Source organism: Megalobrama amblycephala, linkage group LG5, assembly GCF_018812025.1.
Source record: "Megalobrama amblycephala isolate DHTTF-2021 linkage group LG5, ASM1881202v1, whole genome shotgun sequence".
NCBI classification, from domain to species: domain Eukaryota; kingdom Metazoa; phylum Chordata; class Actinopteri; order Cypriniformes; family Xenocyprididae; genus Megalobrama; species Megalobrama amblycephala.
Window position 1 is genome coordinate 11879915 of NC_063048.1, and position 18565 is coordinate 11898479.

General features: G+C 37.8%; 1 protein-coding gene across 2 annotated transcripts in view; it reads left to right on the forward strand.

The window, feature by feature from the left end:
- Positions 1-18565, forward strand: part of samd4a (sterile alpha motif domain containing 4A) — a 55851-nt gene that overhangs the window by 2307 nt on the left and 34979 nt on the right. For both annotated transcript variants that reach the window (XM_048190681.1, XM_048190682.1), the window contains exon 2: positions 1175-1767. In XM_048190681.1, the coding sequence (XP_048046638.1) occupies positions 1572-1767 (196 nt within the window). In that variant the 5' untranslated portion in view covers positions 1175-1571. The remainder of the gene's footprint in view (positions 1-1174; positions 1768-18565) is intronic.

Here is an 18565-nt window from a genome sequence, read left to right on the forward strand (position 1 = left end):
TACGGTGGCCGACACAGGACAAAGATGTCGTCATCTGAGACAGTAGAGAGTACTCAGTCAAGCAATGAGGTTTCTTCTTACTTCTAACAAAGAACGGTTTCTGCTTCGAATTAATCAGACGACTACTACTTCTTCTTCTTGCGTATTCAACATAGTGACGATGCAAGCTGCTTCTAAAAACACCAACGAAGAAGAATAAGAACAACATAAGAACAATATACCGACAAATAAGAACAACATAGAGACGAAACACGCTCTGTAGAGCAGTTTGTCCATTTAGGGCTACTGTAGAAACATGCTGGCGCAAAATGGCAACTTAACGTGTAGATAGAAATGGCTCATTCTAAAGTAATAAAAACATAATGGTTCATTATGTGAGGTCTTTATACACCACTGAAAATATTATGTATATTATACTGCATTTCTGTCAATAGATCCTCCTAAATATTACACACTACATCTTTAATTAACGACTCAACGCCACTCGCTGAATCAGTCACTAGATGAAAGATTCACTATTGAGATGATTCGTTTGTTCCTGAATGAGATGCCTCCTTTTTTTTTATTTAGTTAATGAACTAAGGCTATTTTCTTGTACTAAAGTAAGTTTGTGAACGGAAACTAGGCCTGTAAGTCTGTACATTGAAATGAACACAAATTGTTCATCTTAAACAATTCAAACACTGATTCATTTACGAATGAAACATCACTGAAACAAGTTTGTTTTTGTCTCTGGAAAGGAAATTAGAGTTGTTTCATGGACTGAAACCATTGATATTTACCAACTTGTTATAAATGGTTAGCCTCAACCCTAACCTTAACAAAGTGTTTCTTTGAAGAAATTTTATGTATGTGTCGTTGTCAGTCTAGAAGAATCAAACAACAGGTTTGTGTTGCATTTCCAAAGGGTTCAAACCAGCAATGTGATTCAAAATATCTAGACTATACTAGACTAATAGCTAGTAGACTATCAGCTGGTCAAACCAGAGGTAGTCATGCTTTGTTTTGGAACTGGTTGAACGGCTATGACCAGCTTGGACCATAAACCAGCCTTCAAAACACAATTCCCAGCTTTAATATGATTTTTTTTTTTTTTTTTTTTTTTTACCAGGGCTTGACTTTTTGTGGATTTTTCTTCTGAAATATGTACAATCTCTACTCTTTACTTTTACAGAAAGAAGATGTTCTCTGTGGAAAATGCCATCAAGACTAAAGCTGGACAGTCACTGTATGCTGGAGGAAAGCTGAGGAAAGTTTTGTAAGCCCGAAGTGGCCAGAGGGCAGGAGAGCTCTGACGAATACCATATCAAAAGCTTCAAACAGGGAATTCCTACCACCAAGCCTAACTCCAAAACCCAAGAACAAAGATGCAATATGTTGGTACCCACTAGCAAATGAAATCTCAAAGAGCTATTCTCTGTCAAACCTCAAGTGAGGGCGAAAGCAAGTGTGTTTTTGTATGGTGAGTCTCCATTAAGCTGCAAAGCAACGTCATTGGGTTGTGGCCATCTCTCTCTCTCCCCCTCTCAACAAACCTGAAGTCTTGGTACCGTGAGCCTGCCCACCAGATCATGATGTTTCGTGACCAGGTGGGAGTCCTCGCTGGCTGGTTTAAGGGTTGGAACGAGTGTGAACAGACAGTGGCGTTACTGTCTCTCCTAAAGCGGGTCAGTCGGACCCAAGCACGCTTCCTTCAGCTCTGTCTGGAGCATTCCTTGGCTGACTGCACCGAGCTGCATGTTCTGGAAAGGGAGGCCAATAATCCAGGTCAGTACAGAAGCTACCACCTTTTCTGCCAGTATTTTAACCGTATGCGAGCGTGTGGTATTGAGCTGTACCTGTTAAGAACAGGTGCACCCAGCTCTTTTGGTTCATGTAGAGGTTTCTTAGTGTCTTTAACCTACCTATTAGACATTGGTGCAACTTTAAGATTTGTGTAATAGAGATAATGTGATTTTGTGTCCATAGTGTTAGGCTAAATTTGAGGTAGGGGTTAAATATGTGCGTTTAACCGTGGAAATACAGTAAGAACTGTTGTATATTTCTTTCTTGCACACATACATGCTCTAAAACTCAAACATGGGAATCCCATCAGAGTTTATAGTGGGCTGAGACTCATAAAGAGCCTCCTTGCAGTGGTGCGTTTTGTATTTTATATGAGGGATTTTAGTGCAGCTCTGTCAGTGTTATTCTAAAACTTCAAGATGAAGACATCAAAGAAGAACTCATGAAGTTTTTAAAGTGGCCCTCACCCTGGTGTGTCCACTGACATTAAAACCAGCTGACAGGGTGCAGCCCATCTGAAACGCTTCTGGATGGTGTATTTCTGGTGTATGCTGTTGGAATCATATATGTTCTTTCTCTGTGATGATGAGTTTCTGGTTTCGTATTGCAGATGGTGGATTTGCATGCTTTTACTGTATGTGGTGGAGGCCTTTTGCATTGAATGAATGCACTGCAAATGTGGCTGTCTGTGCATGCCTACCTGTGCGATTCACCTAGGGCAGTATTACACAGTTGTGCCTAAGTAAGCCAGAGCTCATGTCAGCTTCCTATTACTCACCAGACGGCAAGGATTCTTTGGTTAATCAGCATATTTTCTTTCATTCAAGCAGACGTCTAGCCTGGGCCCTCATTAAGTATCTCACTTCAGACATTTTAGTTGTCGGAAATCCCATATGAAGGTTATGTTTTGACTTGTTTAGATCAGCAAAAGTTTAACCAATCTTACACTGATATTTTACAGTTTTTTGAATCTTTTTGTTCTGACTTGGGTGTGGTTTTGTGGTTTTGCCACAAACACTTGGTTATTAAGGTGATAATAATCACATTTAAATATATATATATATATATATATATATATATATACATACATATAACGGTTAGTTCCTGTCCTTGATTCTGATTGGTCAATAACTGTTTTATTCACGATAAAATACAGCTATGACTGCTTCACCCAACGGTTCTATGTGTATCACTACACAGCACCCTTAGCAGCTACTCTTAGCAACGTAAACTGAATTGAAGCTTACTGTATTATGTAGAACTAGAAGAGTATTGTGAGAAAAAGATCGAGTGAACGAGTTTATTACCTGCATTCAGATTTAGCATTTTCCTTCAGGTCAGTCCTATGTTGATAATAAAAAATCTGTTTAAATGTCCGATGTATTATCTTGTCCTTTTAACAGTTAAGGGGTTTTCCGTGACTGACAGTCGCTAGTCAAAGGATTTGTCAGTTGTGTCTTGTTCTGTGTTCACAACAATTCAGTCTTTTCAATAAAAAAGTCTTCACTACTGACTGACTTTTGCCGCCATATAATGGCGTAATAATGTAACTTATGTTGCTGTTCATTGTCAGGGACTATTTTTTCCGCCGGAAGGAAGGCTTTTAGTGAGTTTACTTCTTGAAAGTTGCATTGATACATATTTTTGGCTTTAATATTTGTATTGTGTGGTAACCGTTTATAAAAGCAATAAAGTACTTACATAAAGTGTGAGAAAATACAGTGTATATAAGTTGGCAAATTAAAAAATTACATTGATGAAATTAATTAATAAACATGAATATTTTTTCACAAATTTTTCTATGAAGAAAATATATAATATATACTATGAACTATATAATACAATCTGAAAATATTATTGTAATATTATAGTAAATTTTATATATAAAAGAGCATGTGTGTATGTATAGTATGTGTGCGTGCATATATATATTTTAATAATTCAATGTATATTTTAATTGTACATATATAATTAGATCATTAATCAATAATCTGGTATTACACCCCTAAGTGAAAATGTCCAAATTGGGCCCAAAGTGTCAATATTTTGTGTGGCCACCATTATTTTCCAGCACTGCCTCAACCCTCTTGGTCATGGAGTTCACCAGAGCTTCACAGGTTGCCACTGGAGTCTTCTTCCACTCCTCCATGACGACATCACGGAGCTGGTGGATGTTAGAGACTTTGCGCTCCTCCACCTTCCGTTTGAGGATGCTCCACAGATGCTCAATAGAGTTTAGGTCTGGAGACATGCTTGGCCATACCATCACCTTTGCCCTCAGCTTCTTGAGTAAGGCAGTGGTCATCTTGGAAGTGTGTTTGGGGTCGTTATCATGTTGGAATACTGCCCTGCGGCCCACTCTCCAAAGGGAGGGGATCATGCTCTGCTCATTCATGGTTCCCTCAATGAACTGTAGCTCCCCAGTGCCGGCAGCACTCATGCAGCCCAGACCATGACACTCCCACCACCATGCTTGACTGTAGGCAAGACACATTTTGTACTCCTCACCTGGTTGCCGCCACACACGCTTGACACCATCTGAACTAAATAAGTTTATCTTGGTCTCATCAGACCACAGGACATGGTTCCAGAAATCCATGTCCTTAGTCTGCTTGTCTTCAGCAAACTGTTTGCAGGATTTCTTGTACATCATCTTTAGAAGATGCTCCCTTCTCGGACGACAGCCATGCACACCAATTTGATGCAGTGTGCAGCGTATGGTCTGAGCACTAACAGGCTGACCCCCCACCCCTTCAACCTCTGCAGCAATGCTGGCAGAATTCATACGTCTATTTCCCAAACACAACCTCTGGATATGACGCTGAGCACGTGCACTCAACTTTTTTTGGTCAACCATAGCAAGGCCTGTTCTGAGTGGAACCTGTCCTGTTAAACCGCTGTACGGTCTTGGCCACTGTGCTGCAGCTCAGTTTCAGGGTCTTGGCAATCTTCTTATAGCCTACACCATCTTTATGTAGAGCAGCAAGTCTTTTTTTCAGATCCTCAGAGAGTTCTTTGCCACGAGGTGCCATGTTGAACTTCCATTGACTAGTATGAGAGAGTGAGAGCGATAACACCCAATTTAACACACTTGTTCCCTATTCACACCTGAGACCTTGTAACACTAACGAGTCACATGACACCAGGGAGAGAAAATGGCTAATTGGGCCCAATTTGGACATTTTTTACTTAGGGGTGTACTCACTTTTGTGGCCAGCGGTTTAGACATTAATGGCTGTGTGTTGAGTTATTTTGAGGGGACAGCAAATTTACACTGTTATACAAGCTGTACACTCACTACTTTACACTGTAAAAATAAAATATAAAATATTTACAAAAATGTGAGGGGTGTACTCACTTCTGTGAGATACTGTGTGTGTGTGTGTGTGTATATATATATATATATATATATATATATATATATATATGTGTGTGTGTGTGTGTGTTAAATATATACATGCCTGTGTGTGTATTTATATAAATATACACAGTACACACACATACACACACACATATATTTTGTAAACACAAATTTTTATTTTGGATTCACGATTAATCGTTTGACAGCACTATTTACAAACCAGTAAATGACCACTTTAAGACATCCCTGTTCATTAGTAGTTGAGTGGAAAGATGCAACTATTTGGAAAGAACTGTGCCAATGAGAGGAATCCACAATGACCTACTTATTTCTCTCTGTGAAGGAGCTGCCTTGTTCCCCTGACCCAAATGATGCAACTTATTTGCCTCTCATCTCAGCATCGCACTCTGTAACAAAATGCATGTGTGTTTTTTGTGTTAGTTGCAGGTAATATGTTGTATTCAGTTTCATATCTTAAGCTTTAAATGCTAAAAATCTAGTTATATTAATTTTAACCACCATCAGTGCAGTGGTTTAAGTTGGCATCTATGCGATTGCCAAAACACACAAAGTTACACTGCCCTGATTTAGGTTCTGTTGTTGTTTGAATTTTACGACCGTTCGATCCAGTGTGGACGTCAGATAAAACAGAGAGTGCATATCTATCTGCGTAAACAAGAGAGGGTATGTGTTTGTCGGAATATTATTCCTGTCTGAGCTGGTGTTTAACCCTTGGCCCTTTTTCCACCCTCCACCTCACAGCCCAGAGGCAGAGTAGAGCCCGGACAGGAGGGGCACTGTTGTTATGAATGACTGACTTCATACCTCTGTGTGTGTGTTTGAAATGATGAAGGCTCTCTGAGTTGTTTTTCCAACATGGTGGCCTCTCTGTGAGATGCTGCAATGTACCTTCAGAAATGTCAAACACTCGTACAGTAAATAGTGTATATATCTAAACTAAACCCGCTGGACTGAACTGACATTCCCTATTGTGACAGGTAACGTGACGAGAGAGTATTTGTGTTGACATACAGTACTGATATTTCTGAATAGTAATTTGTTAAATCCTTGTCCCCCATTCACACAGTAAGTTTAATGTCAAACTGTTTAAGTATGGTATGTAGTGAATCTACAGTTTAGAGCTGAAATGTTGCTGCTTTTGAAGGGTTTTCAATAACCCATGAATCAGCTTTGGGGTTTGTCTTTAAATTATTGATTAACCAGCAATGGTTAAGGCCCTATTGATATAGTCTTTGGCAAGTACTCATAGCATAACACAGTTAATTTGACATTTATGCATTTGGCAGATGTTGGAGGAGAAAATGAGATGTTTTTCACCCTACCCGTGGTGCTTCCGCCTACATTTCGCTAGATACGACCCTTATTCCTCATCTGGGATTGTTTAGAGTGCATTGAAACTGCAGTTTGGACCTTCAACCCATTGGTAGCCGTTGAAGTCCACTATATGGAGAAAAATTCTGGAATGTTTTCCTCAAAAACCTGCATTTCTTTTTAACAGAAGAAAAAAGACAAACATATTTGATGACATGGGGGTGAGTAAATTAACAGGAAATTCTGAATTCAATTCTGAAGTAATCCTTTGCCTTGCATCATTGCATAGAAAACAGTATCAACGCCCACTTGCTATTGCACGCGAGTAAGTGTTTTGAAAACATTATCCATACAAAACCATCATTTACTGACAAAGCATTAAAAAAACATTTACTTATGATTGTTTTGTTGCTGCCAGCCATTAAGCAACTGAACAATGATGTAAAACTATATTCATCGATGTCTTGCTCTGGAGGCAATCTTACGCATTTGCTCATGTGACATCACAAGTCCCCGAATATCCAAACGAGCCATTTTTGGAGCTTGATTAAATAAATGCTTTTAGTCCCCTAGTTGGTACAGTACAGCCTCCTTTAGTGTTTTAAGCACTAAGCAGTAAACAGAATGCACTCTTGCATAGCTCATATTTTTTTGCAGGGATGATAAAATACAAAAGGTATTTGGTCACAATAAGTTACAAAACTGAAAAGCATCTCGTGTTATAAAAGTATAAAAGTACAACATAAATAGAATAATGAGAAATAAAACTTGTGCATTAGGAGTGTTACAATTTGCTCCACTTTTATTTAAACATTTAAAGTTGAGCCCAACCCTCCTATACATAATTTTCTGCGTTCTGCTCCATTTTGCGCACAGTTTAGAAAGACACATTTGACACGTGAACACTACCTTTCACTTTGTTTTCAAGCGTTCAAGTCATTCGCGTATGCACTGTTCTTCTGCTCTTTTTCCTGTTGTGGTGGTTAGCAAACAGCAATATATTACCATATGCGCCCCTTCTGGATTGGAGTGTGGATTGCCTGTGACTGACTGTTTTCATCATCTAACTGCATGAACCGAACTGACGTTCGGGATGAATACATGTACCGATACACCCAAAAAAAAACAAAAAAAACATATATATATATGAGGAAACGCCCCTGTGTGTATATATATATATATATATATATATATATATATATATATATATATATAGGGGCGTTTCCTCTGAGGAGGCAAGGGAGGCAGTGTCTCTTAAAAAAAACTGGATGAGAAAACAAAAAAGTACAACAATGTAAACATTACAAAATGTGGCATTAAAAAGTGTAAAAGTCACTTGTTTTTATAAAGTAACACCGCATCTCTCTTGCCTCCCCTGAGCCCATTGACTTTAAACAGCCCCCCTAAAGCGTGCGTTGGGTTTGGTGGGGGGGTAATTGAGAATGAATAGGGGAAAGTTACATGACAGAAGGCAATGCCTCCATCGCACTATGATTGGTTATGATCAGATGAATAAATATAATAAAAATTAAGTGTAACAGGGACATGAATTTACATTTGATATTTTAAAAAAAAATGTGAGGACTTTGCCTCCTCATTTTAAAACACCACCGCACACCACAAAATATATAAATATTAGTATATATATAATATATATTGTATTAACTACATTTAGGCTACATTGAGAAGTCAGTTAAAATTTTTAATGATATTACTCTATGATTATAAGTTTTGTGCGCTTCACTGCCTTCATCCACTGGCCTTGAGACACATCTCCCCTAGTGACCAGTGTCCAGACCCTTCGCCTGTCCGGCCTGTTTTTTGTTTTTTTCCTCTTCTGCCTTTCGCAGAACGTCAATGAGCTGTTTGGAAAAGAAAGAGTGCTTGTTTCTGGTTTGGGTGTCGAACTGTTACATCTCACCCACGCATGAGCAAACAGTTTATTTCTGGCCCTCGCTGTGTTCCGTGAACTCATGCGCAACCCTAGGGAGAGCCATGGAGAACCTGCCAAAAATATTCCTTTTTTCTCTGAATCAAACTCTCCTTTTTATAGTGTCAGCCCTTTCTGAAAGTATAAGATGAGTTGAGTCAGTGTGAAAGGCCTTTCCTTGTCTTCTGTGTTGGCTTGACCATTTTAAAATAACAGCACATGAATATTATGACTGGCCAGTGGTGACGATGATAGGTGGGACATACAGTACACTTCATGTGAGCTGATGTTGTCTGTCATGTAGAAGGGTACTAGGTTAGTTTCCTTGGGAGTCACTAATAGTCCAGTATCACCAATATTGCTGGTGTAAGATCTCAGCTGACAACCGTAAAGTTGTTAGTTCAAACCCTGCAAGGAAAATTGAACCATCATTTACCTGTTGTCCTAATGAGCCCTTGAGTATGATGTAAATTTTTCTTTAATAAGTGTACAAAAGGATAAAATCATCAGTATATCATCTCTCTCACATTACTCTGCTTGACTCTTTTCCCCTTAAACAGTAAAGTTGTCTGTTTAGCAATACCTTGCACTTATTTTATCTCTCCCAATCTCCAGACCTGAAGACCTTCTTTTTCTTGTTCAGCAGGCCTTTTTGGCTCTATAGCAGCGTTTCTCAAAGTGTGGGGCATAGAGACAAGTGGGGTGCGACAAACGAGAGAAAATGTGGTCATTTTTGTGCCCATCTCTATTAACCTTTTGAGTCCCACATATGGGATTTTTATTTCTGTGTTCCTGAGAGTACGGTCCCAAATATGGGATTTCGAACGTTCAGTGACGTCACTTAACTGCCAGATTCAAACTGGTTTCGCGCTTTGGCTGGCACACAGCCAGATACGGACGCGTTCAGCAGCGCTTGTCATTTGTCACAACTATGCAGTGTTTTCAACAACATAATGTTTATTTTAGGTTTCAGACATTTAAATATACATAAGTCCAAAAACAATACATTTAGAGTTTGTAAAGTACATACTGATTGATGTTTATGGAAGCAGCAGTAACAATCGATTCAAATGTAATTTGCCGACGTGTTTTATTCATATCAGGCACACGTATAAGTAACTATAAAGTTTACTCTATTTTTCTCCGAGATCACCGGCCACTTACTTACACGAATTTCGGGAGAAATTGATTGAAATTGTAAATTCAACTGACAGGGCTTGCTGAACAGCTGCGCAAACAAACATGGCGGCGCCCATCTCGCGTTATAGATCAAGATCATTTATTAACGTTTTTAAACGACAAAACACACTTATACACTTACACACTACATATTTGAGAATTGGAATATTAGATAGTTGATGACATGGTAAGCAATTTTGTGAATATTTTGAATAAAAGGAGAAACGAAATAAAAGCGTTACATCTTTTTTTTATTTTTATTCAACAATTGCACAGTTTACATGAGCGTTCATCTCCTTTATAAAAATAACATATTGTGCAGTTTCCAACATTGCAAGTTTTTTAACATAAACAAAAAATAAAGAAAAGACTCACATCATCATATTTTGCCAGGGGAAGTACAGACTTACAAAAATATATCAAATTGTTTACACACCTTCACAGTTTTTGTTGCCTTTTGATTAAGAGAATACTTAATCGTGTTGACATATTGCTTGACCTCAATGTTAAAAGCAATAAAAGATGTTTTGGAATGCTCAAACTTACATTTATGAATGTAAAATTTTGCCAAGAGAATAATGAGATTAATAATGAAAGTTTCATTAGGCCTAGTCTTAGTTCTGTTGAGGTCATAAAGGCCAAAAAGAACATCCTTCCAAAACAACTTGAAATCTTTCTCAATTTTTTCTGCAATAAAATTACAAATGTCAGACCAGAAACTCTGGACAAAAGGGCAGTGCCAAAACAAGTGGGTAACTGTTTCAATACTCATAGAGCAGAAAGTGCACATTACATCAATGTCTTTTTAAAAAATTTTACAATATGATCATTAGACGGGTAAAACTTATGAATTATTTTAAATGATATTTCTCTAATTTTGTTTGTCAGCAAATATCGGTTGGGTAAGAGCCAGACCTTCTTCCAGTCAATGTTTTGCACAAATTTATTCCAGTATGGAATAAAAGCGTTACATCTGTCATACATATGGCTGCGGTGTGTGACGTGACAAGCATGACGCGTCGCCATGGAAACAGTAAGGGGAAATGTTCTAAAATAATGGTCACATGAAAAAAATAATTTATAATTTATATATATTAAATTATAATGCAAAGTGATAATATAATTGCACTTTCATTTTCTCTATTTGAAAGTTTTTAACGCAGTTATTTGATGTAATGTTTTTAAAATGTGATGTTAATAAAATACATTTTAATACATTTTAACAGTTAAACTTAAAGCCTGGTTTATTAACATTTTGGTGTGGCGATTGGGGACAGGTGGGGCTCGGAACCCTTCCCTACCTCCAAAGTGGGGAATGGCAGAAAAAGTTTGAGAGACACTGCTCTATAGTGATTTCATGGCTTGTTGCTAGTACTTAAAGGGATAGTTCACCCAAAATTGAAATGTTGTCATTAGTTACCCTCATGTCATTACAAAGCCATTAAACTTTGGTTCATCTTCAAAACATGATGTTTTTATTGAAACCTGAGAGAATTTCCATTCACAATTAATTCCACCAAAATATAAGTAGAGTAATGGATGACAGAAATTTCATTTTTGGGTGAACTATCCCTTTAAGATGCTGATGCTCATTTTATAAATATTAGACCACTGAAAAAAACTAAACAGACAAAATACAATGATTTTTATTTTATTTTTATAAAATAGTTGATAAGCACTGTAGCAAAGTTTTCATTTCTTTTGAGTACTGATTTTAGATCAATCACATTGTCTGTTTTCTGTCTTTATAAAGTCATAGTTTTTGGTTAAACCATAAAATGGTTTTATGAAAAACAATAACAAATGCTTGGTGTCAATATTGATACTCAATCGTAACTTTTTGTCATCCTATACCCTAAAATAATAGAACATTACAGCTTATAACATAACCATCAGTTTTAATTTATAATCAATATAAATAAATATACATTTTATGTGCATTTCCTCCTGATCCTCTCCACCAGCCTCAATTAACTGACATTATTAAATATTCATAAATCATTGGCGCTGATAGCCTCGTGGGCAACGCACCGACATATAGTGCAGTTGTGCTTCGGGCGTCCCGAGTTCAAGTCCCGGCTCGTGGACCTTTCCTGATCCCGTCCCATCTCTCTCTCCCACCTCACTTCCTGTCCACTCTATACTATCCTTTCATAATAAAGGCAAAAATCGCCAAAATAAAAAAAAATCATAAATCCTTTTGACCTTGGCGTGACCATCTATCGGTCAATGTCAATTTAATGACCAATACATGTTTTTTTAAAATGCATTTTTTAAATGGAATATATTTAAAAAACATTAGATATTAATGTGGCGTTGAAGAGCCTGAACATTAGGCTATGTCAAAATTAAGCTGAAAATCTTTCAAGAGAAGCTCAGTGAGTGTGGTGTAATTAGTGTTAACTTTGCCTTCTCATACACACTTTACTTTAGTACCACTTCTTGTTTTTCACATAAGTAAAGTTGTTGAAACCGTGGCACCCATTTTAACTTTAAGGTGTCTCAGAAAAATGCTGAGCTTGGATGATATCAGCACTTGAGTCAGTCTGGGTGATAACTTACACATCACCTGTTTCTCATTTTAATGAATGGCAAAATATGCTCATCTCAGCAAAAAGGAACGGATGACATGCAGGTACTTGAAAGGCATAAGATACATCATCCTTTCTCCTTACTGAGTAATGTTGCTTTCCTTACGACATCTCTGCTGCTGTTGAAGGAGACTGTTTGATTTGCGGTCTTGTCTATACTGTTGTGCTCAAGACAGCAATACATTTTAATCTTCTTTTATATTGGGTTATGTCATACATGTTGCTTTTTGTCATTTGTAAGATGCTTGTGTCTAATGTTGTCTTGAGGTTTGCAAAATAAGACTTGATTACAAAACATCCCAATTATTAATTTTTTACCATGCCCAGGCCAGTAGTAGTGTTCAGCGATATACCTGTTTATTTAAACAATATACTTGTAAAAATTTGTCATTTAAAGAGAAAAGGCTTATTGCTTGCATTTTTAAAAAAAATTAAAATTTAAAAATTATGGATAAAATTGTTTTATTTCAATGAATATGACTAAGATAAAAAAATATAAATAAGATAAGTGTGTGTGTGCTGTGTCTAGTATTTTAGAAGATGTCGTAAGGATATTTTAGTAGTTGAAGGGGTGGTTGATTATGTTTTCACTTTTTTAAAGGGTTAGTTCACCCAACAATGAAAATTGTGTCATTTATTACTCACCCTCATGTCGTTCCAAACCCGTAAGACCTTCGTTCATCTTCAGAACACAAATTAAGATATTTTAGTTGAAATACGGAGGCTCAGTGAGGCCTTCATAGGGAGCAATGACATTTCCTCTCTCAAGATCCATAAAGGTACTAAAAACATATTTAAATCGGTTCATGTGAGTACAGTGGTTCAATATTAATATTATAAAGCAACGGGAATATTTTTGGTGCGCCAAAAAAACAAAATAACGATTTATTTAGTGATGGCCGATTGCAAAACACTGCTTCATGAAGCTTCGAAGCATAAATGAATCAGTGTGTTGAATCATGATTCAGATCGCGTGTCAAACTGCCAACGGCTGAAATCACGTGACTTTGGCGCTCCTAACAGCTGATTCAACACACTGATTCATTTATGCTCCGATGCTTCATGAAGCAGTGTTTTGAAATCGGCCATCACTAAATAAGTCGTTATTTTGTTTTTTTGGCGCACCAAAAATATTCTCGTCGCTTTATAATATTAATATTGAACCACTGTACTCACATGAACTGATTTAAATATGTTTTTAGTAATAATATTACTGTATTTAGTAAAATACAGTAATATTATTGAGAAATATTATTATAATTTATTTAAAATATAAAACAATAATTTTCTATTTTAATATATTGTAAAAAAATAAGTAATGTCTTCCTGTGTTGGCAAAGCTGAATTTTCAGCATCATTACTCCAGTCTTCAGTGTCACATGATCCTTCAGAAATCATTCTAATATGCTGATTTGGTGCTCAAGAAAAATTACGATGACATAAACATCGTTGTGCTGCTTAATATTTTTGTAGAAACTGTGATACATTTTTCAGCATTTATTTGAAAGAAATCATTTCTAACTTTATAAATGTCTTTACTGTCACTACTGTCTCTGAAAAAATGGTGAAATCTAATGGTGAGGCTCATGATAGCTCGGCTCTCCTCTTCAACTGTCTCCTCTCCACCTCCTGTGTCCTGCCTCATACTCCCCACGGTCATCTCCCACGCCGTCAGACCGGTTCTGTAGCTCATGCCACACGCGGGGTGAGCTGTCAGTGCACGCTTGACTGCAGCAGAGAACAATGTGTCAGAAGACATGCTCGCGCTTCACAGTTCTGTTTGCTTTACTGTCTTCAGTGTGTCTTTGGTGAGGCTGGTGTCATGTCTCTTTGTGGCTACTGTTTAGTATGCGTTATTCTGCAGCTGCAATGCATAGTGCACACAGCTGCATCACGGTGCCACAATGCAGACTTTGTTCAAAACTGCTGATTGCGCTTTTAAGAGGTCAGGCTGAGATTCTCCCCCTCCCACCACTTCATTCAGCTTCCACTCCAGACAGTCGCGAAGCAGGAGTGGGTTTGTATTTTAGTTTGAGGATGTGTTCCTTCCAGTTGCCCTAAATGGGACCTTTTTCACAGATCAGCTCTCATTTTTTGTGCAATTATATAACCTCCGCAAAGGAATCTCTGTTCTCTCTCCTGCAGGTACGGAAATAAAGATTTCTTCCGAATAGGAAAATAATGATCGGTGAATGAGGAGGGGGTTCAAGTAGCACAGGGGCCCAGACATTTCCTTAAATAGAGCTCTCTGCGCTCAAATCCGCAGACTTGAGGCTCACATTCCAGGAATAGCTCCAGCTGTGACATTCTACGCCACACGAACACACACACAACCCCTGGAACGTCCACAGGTAGTCTAAATTGATGTTCCATTCCAGCAAGGCTTTTATAGACGTTACAGTCGTCGGGTTACAATGATACATTGTGCCAGAGGTAGTCCCCAAATTTTCCTTGAGGAAAAAAAAAAAATGAAGCCTGATTTTTAGTCTCAGTTTTTCTAGGAAAACATCAGGTTTCACTTGGTACCTGCTCATACTGTTTTTAAAAAATTGCCTCTCGTACTGTTTTTTTGTTGGGTTTTTTTTGATCATTAAAGGTATAATTTTTAATATAATTTTAGATTTTTGCACAATATATTGGTACTGTATTCAATATTTGTGCGTGGTATTAATTGTGCATGCTAATTTTCATTTTTTTTCATTTTTTTTTTAAAAATTTAGATTACCTTTGTTGTCATCTAACACTAATCTTTAAAAACACCAATAAATAATTTAATAACGCACTTTAATCTTTAGAAAATCTCAAAATGACTATCCATTTTTGATGCTGTACATTATGCAATATTGTGATGCCTGAATTTATATGGTTTGATTTTAGTGTTTTTAAAGGATTAGTTCACTTTCAAATGAAAATTACCTCATGCTTTACTCACCCTCAAGCCATCCTAGGTGTATATGACTTTCTTCTGTCTGATGAACAGAATCAGAGAAATATTAATAAATATCCTGACGCATTCAAGCTTTATAATGGCAGTGAGCGAGGATCAACAAGTACGAGCTGTCTCCATCCACATCCATCCATCATAAACATATTCCACATGACTCCGGGGGGATAATAAAGCCCTTCTGAAGCAAAGCGATGCATTTGTGTAAAAAAAAAAACAAAAAAAAAACATATTTAACAAGTTATGAAGCAAAACATCTAGCTTCCACCAGACTGCCTTCCATATTCAAATTACGGAGAAAAAAAAAAACGGAACTGGCATCATGTCAGTTAAGCTTTTTCCGTAAGTTAAATAGGGAAGGAATAGGACGTAGCATTTCGTATGTTGAATATGGAAGGTGATCTGGCGGAAGCTAGATATTTTACTTCGATAGGGCTGGGCGATATATCGCATACGATTGTCACGCGCATTTCGTCAGTAAAGCCGGTTCCCTGATTACCGCTAAATCTCCAGCGGCATTTAATAGACAGAGCCGTAGTTCACTGACAAGCTACGCAATATCGTGTTCATTATCGAAGGCGATTCATCTGCGATAATGAACGCGATATTGCGTAGCTTGTCAGTGAACTACGGTTATGTCTATTAAATGCCGCTCCATTTGAAAGCAGGTGATGGCGATTTAGCGGCAATCAGGGAGCCGGCTTTACTGACGAAATGCGCGTGACAATCGCATGCGATATATCGCCCATCCCTATCACTTCATAACTTGTTAAATATGGATATTTCTTTACACAAATGCATCGATTCGCTTCAGAAGGCCTTTATTATCCCCCCGGAGCAGTGTGGAGTACGTTTATGATGGATGGATGTGGATGGAGACACTTTCTTCAGTTCATACTCGTTGATCCCGCTCACTGCCATTATAAAGCTTGGATGCATCAGGATATTTTTTTAATATAAGTCCGATTGTGTTCATCTGAATGAAGAAAGTCATATACACCTAGGATGGCTTGAGGATGAGTAAAGCTTGGGGTAATTTTCATTTTAAAGTGAACTAATCCTTTAATTTACTTCAAATTTACTTAAATATACTATTTTAATATCATCCATTTATTGATGAACAGCAACAAAAAGAATTAAATAAATAAAAAATTGAAATAAAAAGTTATTTGTTAGATTTAAAAAAGGGTTTTTAAGGTAACTTAATATTTTTAAGTTTTAATTTAAGGAAAAAATTGTATAATAATTGTAGAATGGTTCGTTTGTCACAAAAGTTAATTAAAGTGGTGAAATGCACACGTCCCCTTGCGCTTCCACAGGTAGACTAAATTTCCGTCAATTCCAGAACACATTTAACAGCCGTTACGGTCGTCAGGTTACAATGGCACTTCCTGCCCAAGGTTGTCCTGTCTGAGGGGGTATGAATGGAGCAGGTTTTTGGGGCCAAAGTCTGAGGCCTCAGAGTTTCCTCACTGACTGCTGATGAGGTGAAATATCAGCACTCTTCAGCAAAACAATCATAATCCTTCATATCAAAAGAAAAATACAATGACTAGGCTATTCATTATTGTGATTATGGAGGAATCGTTCACAGTCAACATATTTTTGCGGTTGTTGTTTCAGCGATTATCTCAGATAATCAAAATATAGGAATGTTTCTTTTCTCTTTTTTCAGGATCAGGCCAAACCTGTTTTTGCACTGTAGCACATTTGGGTCAAGATGGAAACAGCATAGCTCATTTGCACAGGTGGAAAGCTTGTCTGGGCTTTTATCTAACTCAGTAAAGATCAGATAGAGAAAACGCTTCGGGGTCAGTCTTGAATGGGTTCACATGTGCGACGTGACGAGCTTCCTGCGTTTGAGAGCGAGAGCTCATCATCCGTACTGAACAATAGAGACGCGCACAGATGACTTGGAGCCACCGTGACTGCTGTGTCTACTGACAGAGGCAGGTGTTTCCCACTTTGTTGTCCATCCAGCTGAGCTCAATGGTTAGTTAGTCTGCGCTGCTATTTCCAACATTGAACAGAATTAGGGGCCATAAATATCACTGGCTCGAAGGAAGAGAGGAAGAAAGTGTACGAGTGAATACAGACAAACTCTCAGTACAAAGCGCCTGCCAAGCCAAAATTAGAACTGTCGGCCTCATTCTCTAATTTCTACAGCAGACGTAACATTTGGCGATTTGTGTGCGAAGAGGAACTGAGGGGGCGGATGACCTAAAGTTGTATGCTGGGTAATTAATTCAGCTGACCAAGGGCAACTCTGTCTGTGTAGGAGCCAGAAGGTCAGTACCTTTGAGGCAGATGATCTTGCCTCTTTTCCTCCAAAATCACTGGCTGGCATACCTTCACAAATCCAACTGGCCTGAGAGCTGAATAATGACGTAACTGACTGTTACAACATAACATGCCCGCAAATAAACATGGTCTTTAAGGCTTTTCACACTTGAAACTGTTAACCCTGGGTCATTCTAAACCCCGGGTAAATGGAATCTTGGGTTATCTTGCTTCATGTTTCACACTGCTCATAATTTACCTTGGGTTAACAAATAATCCTGGATATTCATAAGCTGATATTTCAAATTATACATTCCTAAACCCTGGGTTAATATTCTTATTTGCATATTTGAAGTGTCAGTGTCACTGATTGGATAAACGCAGCACACAACCTGTTTACATTAAAGCTCTAGCATTGGGCGTCCTTGTATTGCCAACTGTACTATCGAGTTTATACTGAATGGACATTTCAGACTATAAAGGCAACAATGAAATGCTCTCTTCTTCACTCAAATTGTTGCGTTTTCTGTCAGCAATTGACATTTTTCCTCTCAAATGCTGAATTTACTGTTTATATACAATGCGCAGTGTTTCTGTGACTGTCCAAAGCAGGCAAATGCGAGTAAGAGATTGCTAAACATCTGGCTGTAACATTCTAACACCGCATCGTTTCACACTGTACAAGTTTGGCACCGCAATGCGGGGTTAAAAAGTTAATTCGCTTTCAAATGAAAAATGTTATGAAGTAAAATATCTAGCTTCTGCCAGTCCACCTTCTGTATCCAACGTACAAATAAAGTGTAAAACTCTTGCGGTTCAAAAAGCTTATGCTACGCTTCCCTTTTCAGCTTACGGAAAAAGTATAACTGAAGCGACACCAGTTTACACTTTCTTCAGACGTGTGGCGGAAGCTAGATATTTTACTTCATAACTTGTTAAATATGGATTTTTTTTTTTTTTTACACAAATGCATCGCTTCGCTTCAGAAGGCCTTTATTAACCCTCCGGAGCCATGTGGAGTACACGTTTATGATGGATGGATGTGGATGGAGACACTTTCTTCAGCTCATACTCGTTGGTATTGCTCACTGCCATTATAAAGCTTGGATGCGTCAGGATATTTATTAATATTTCTCCGACTGTGTTCATCAGAAAGAAGAAAG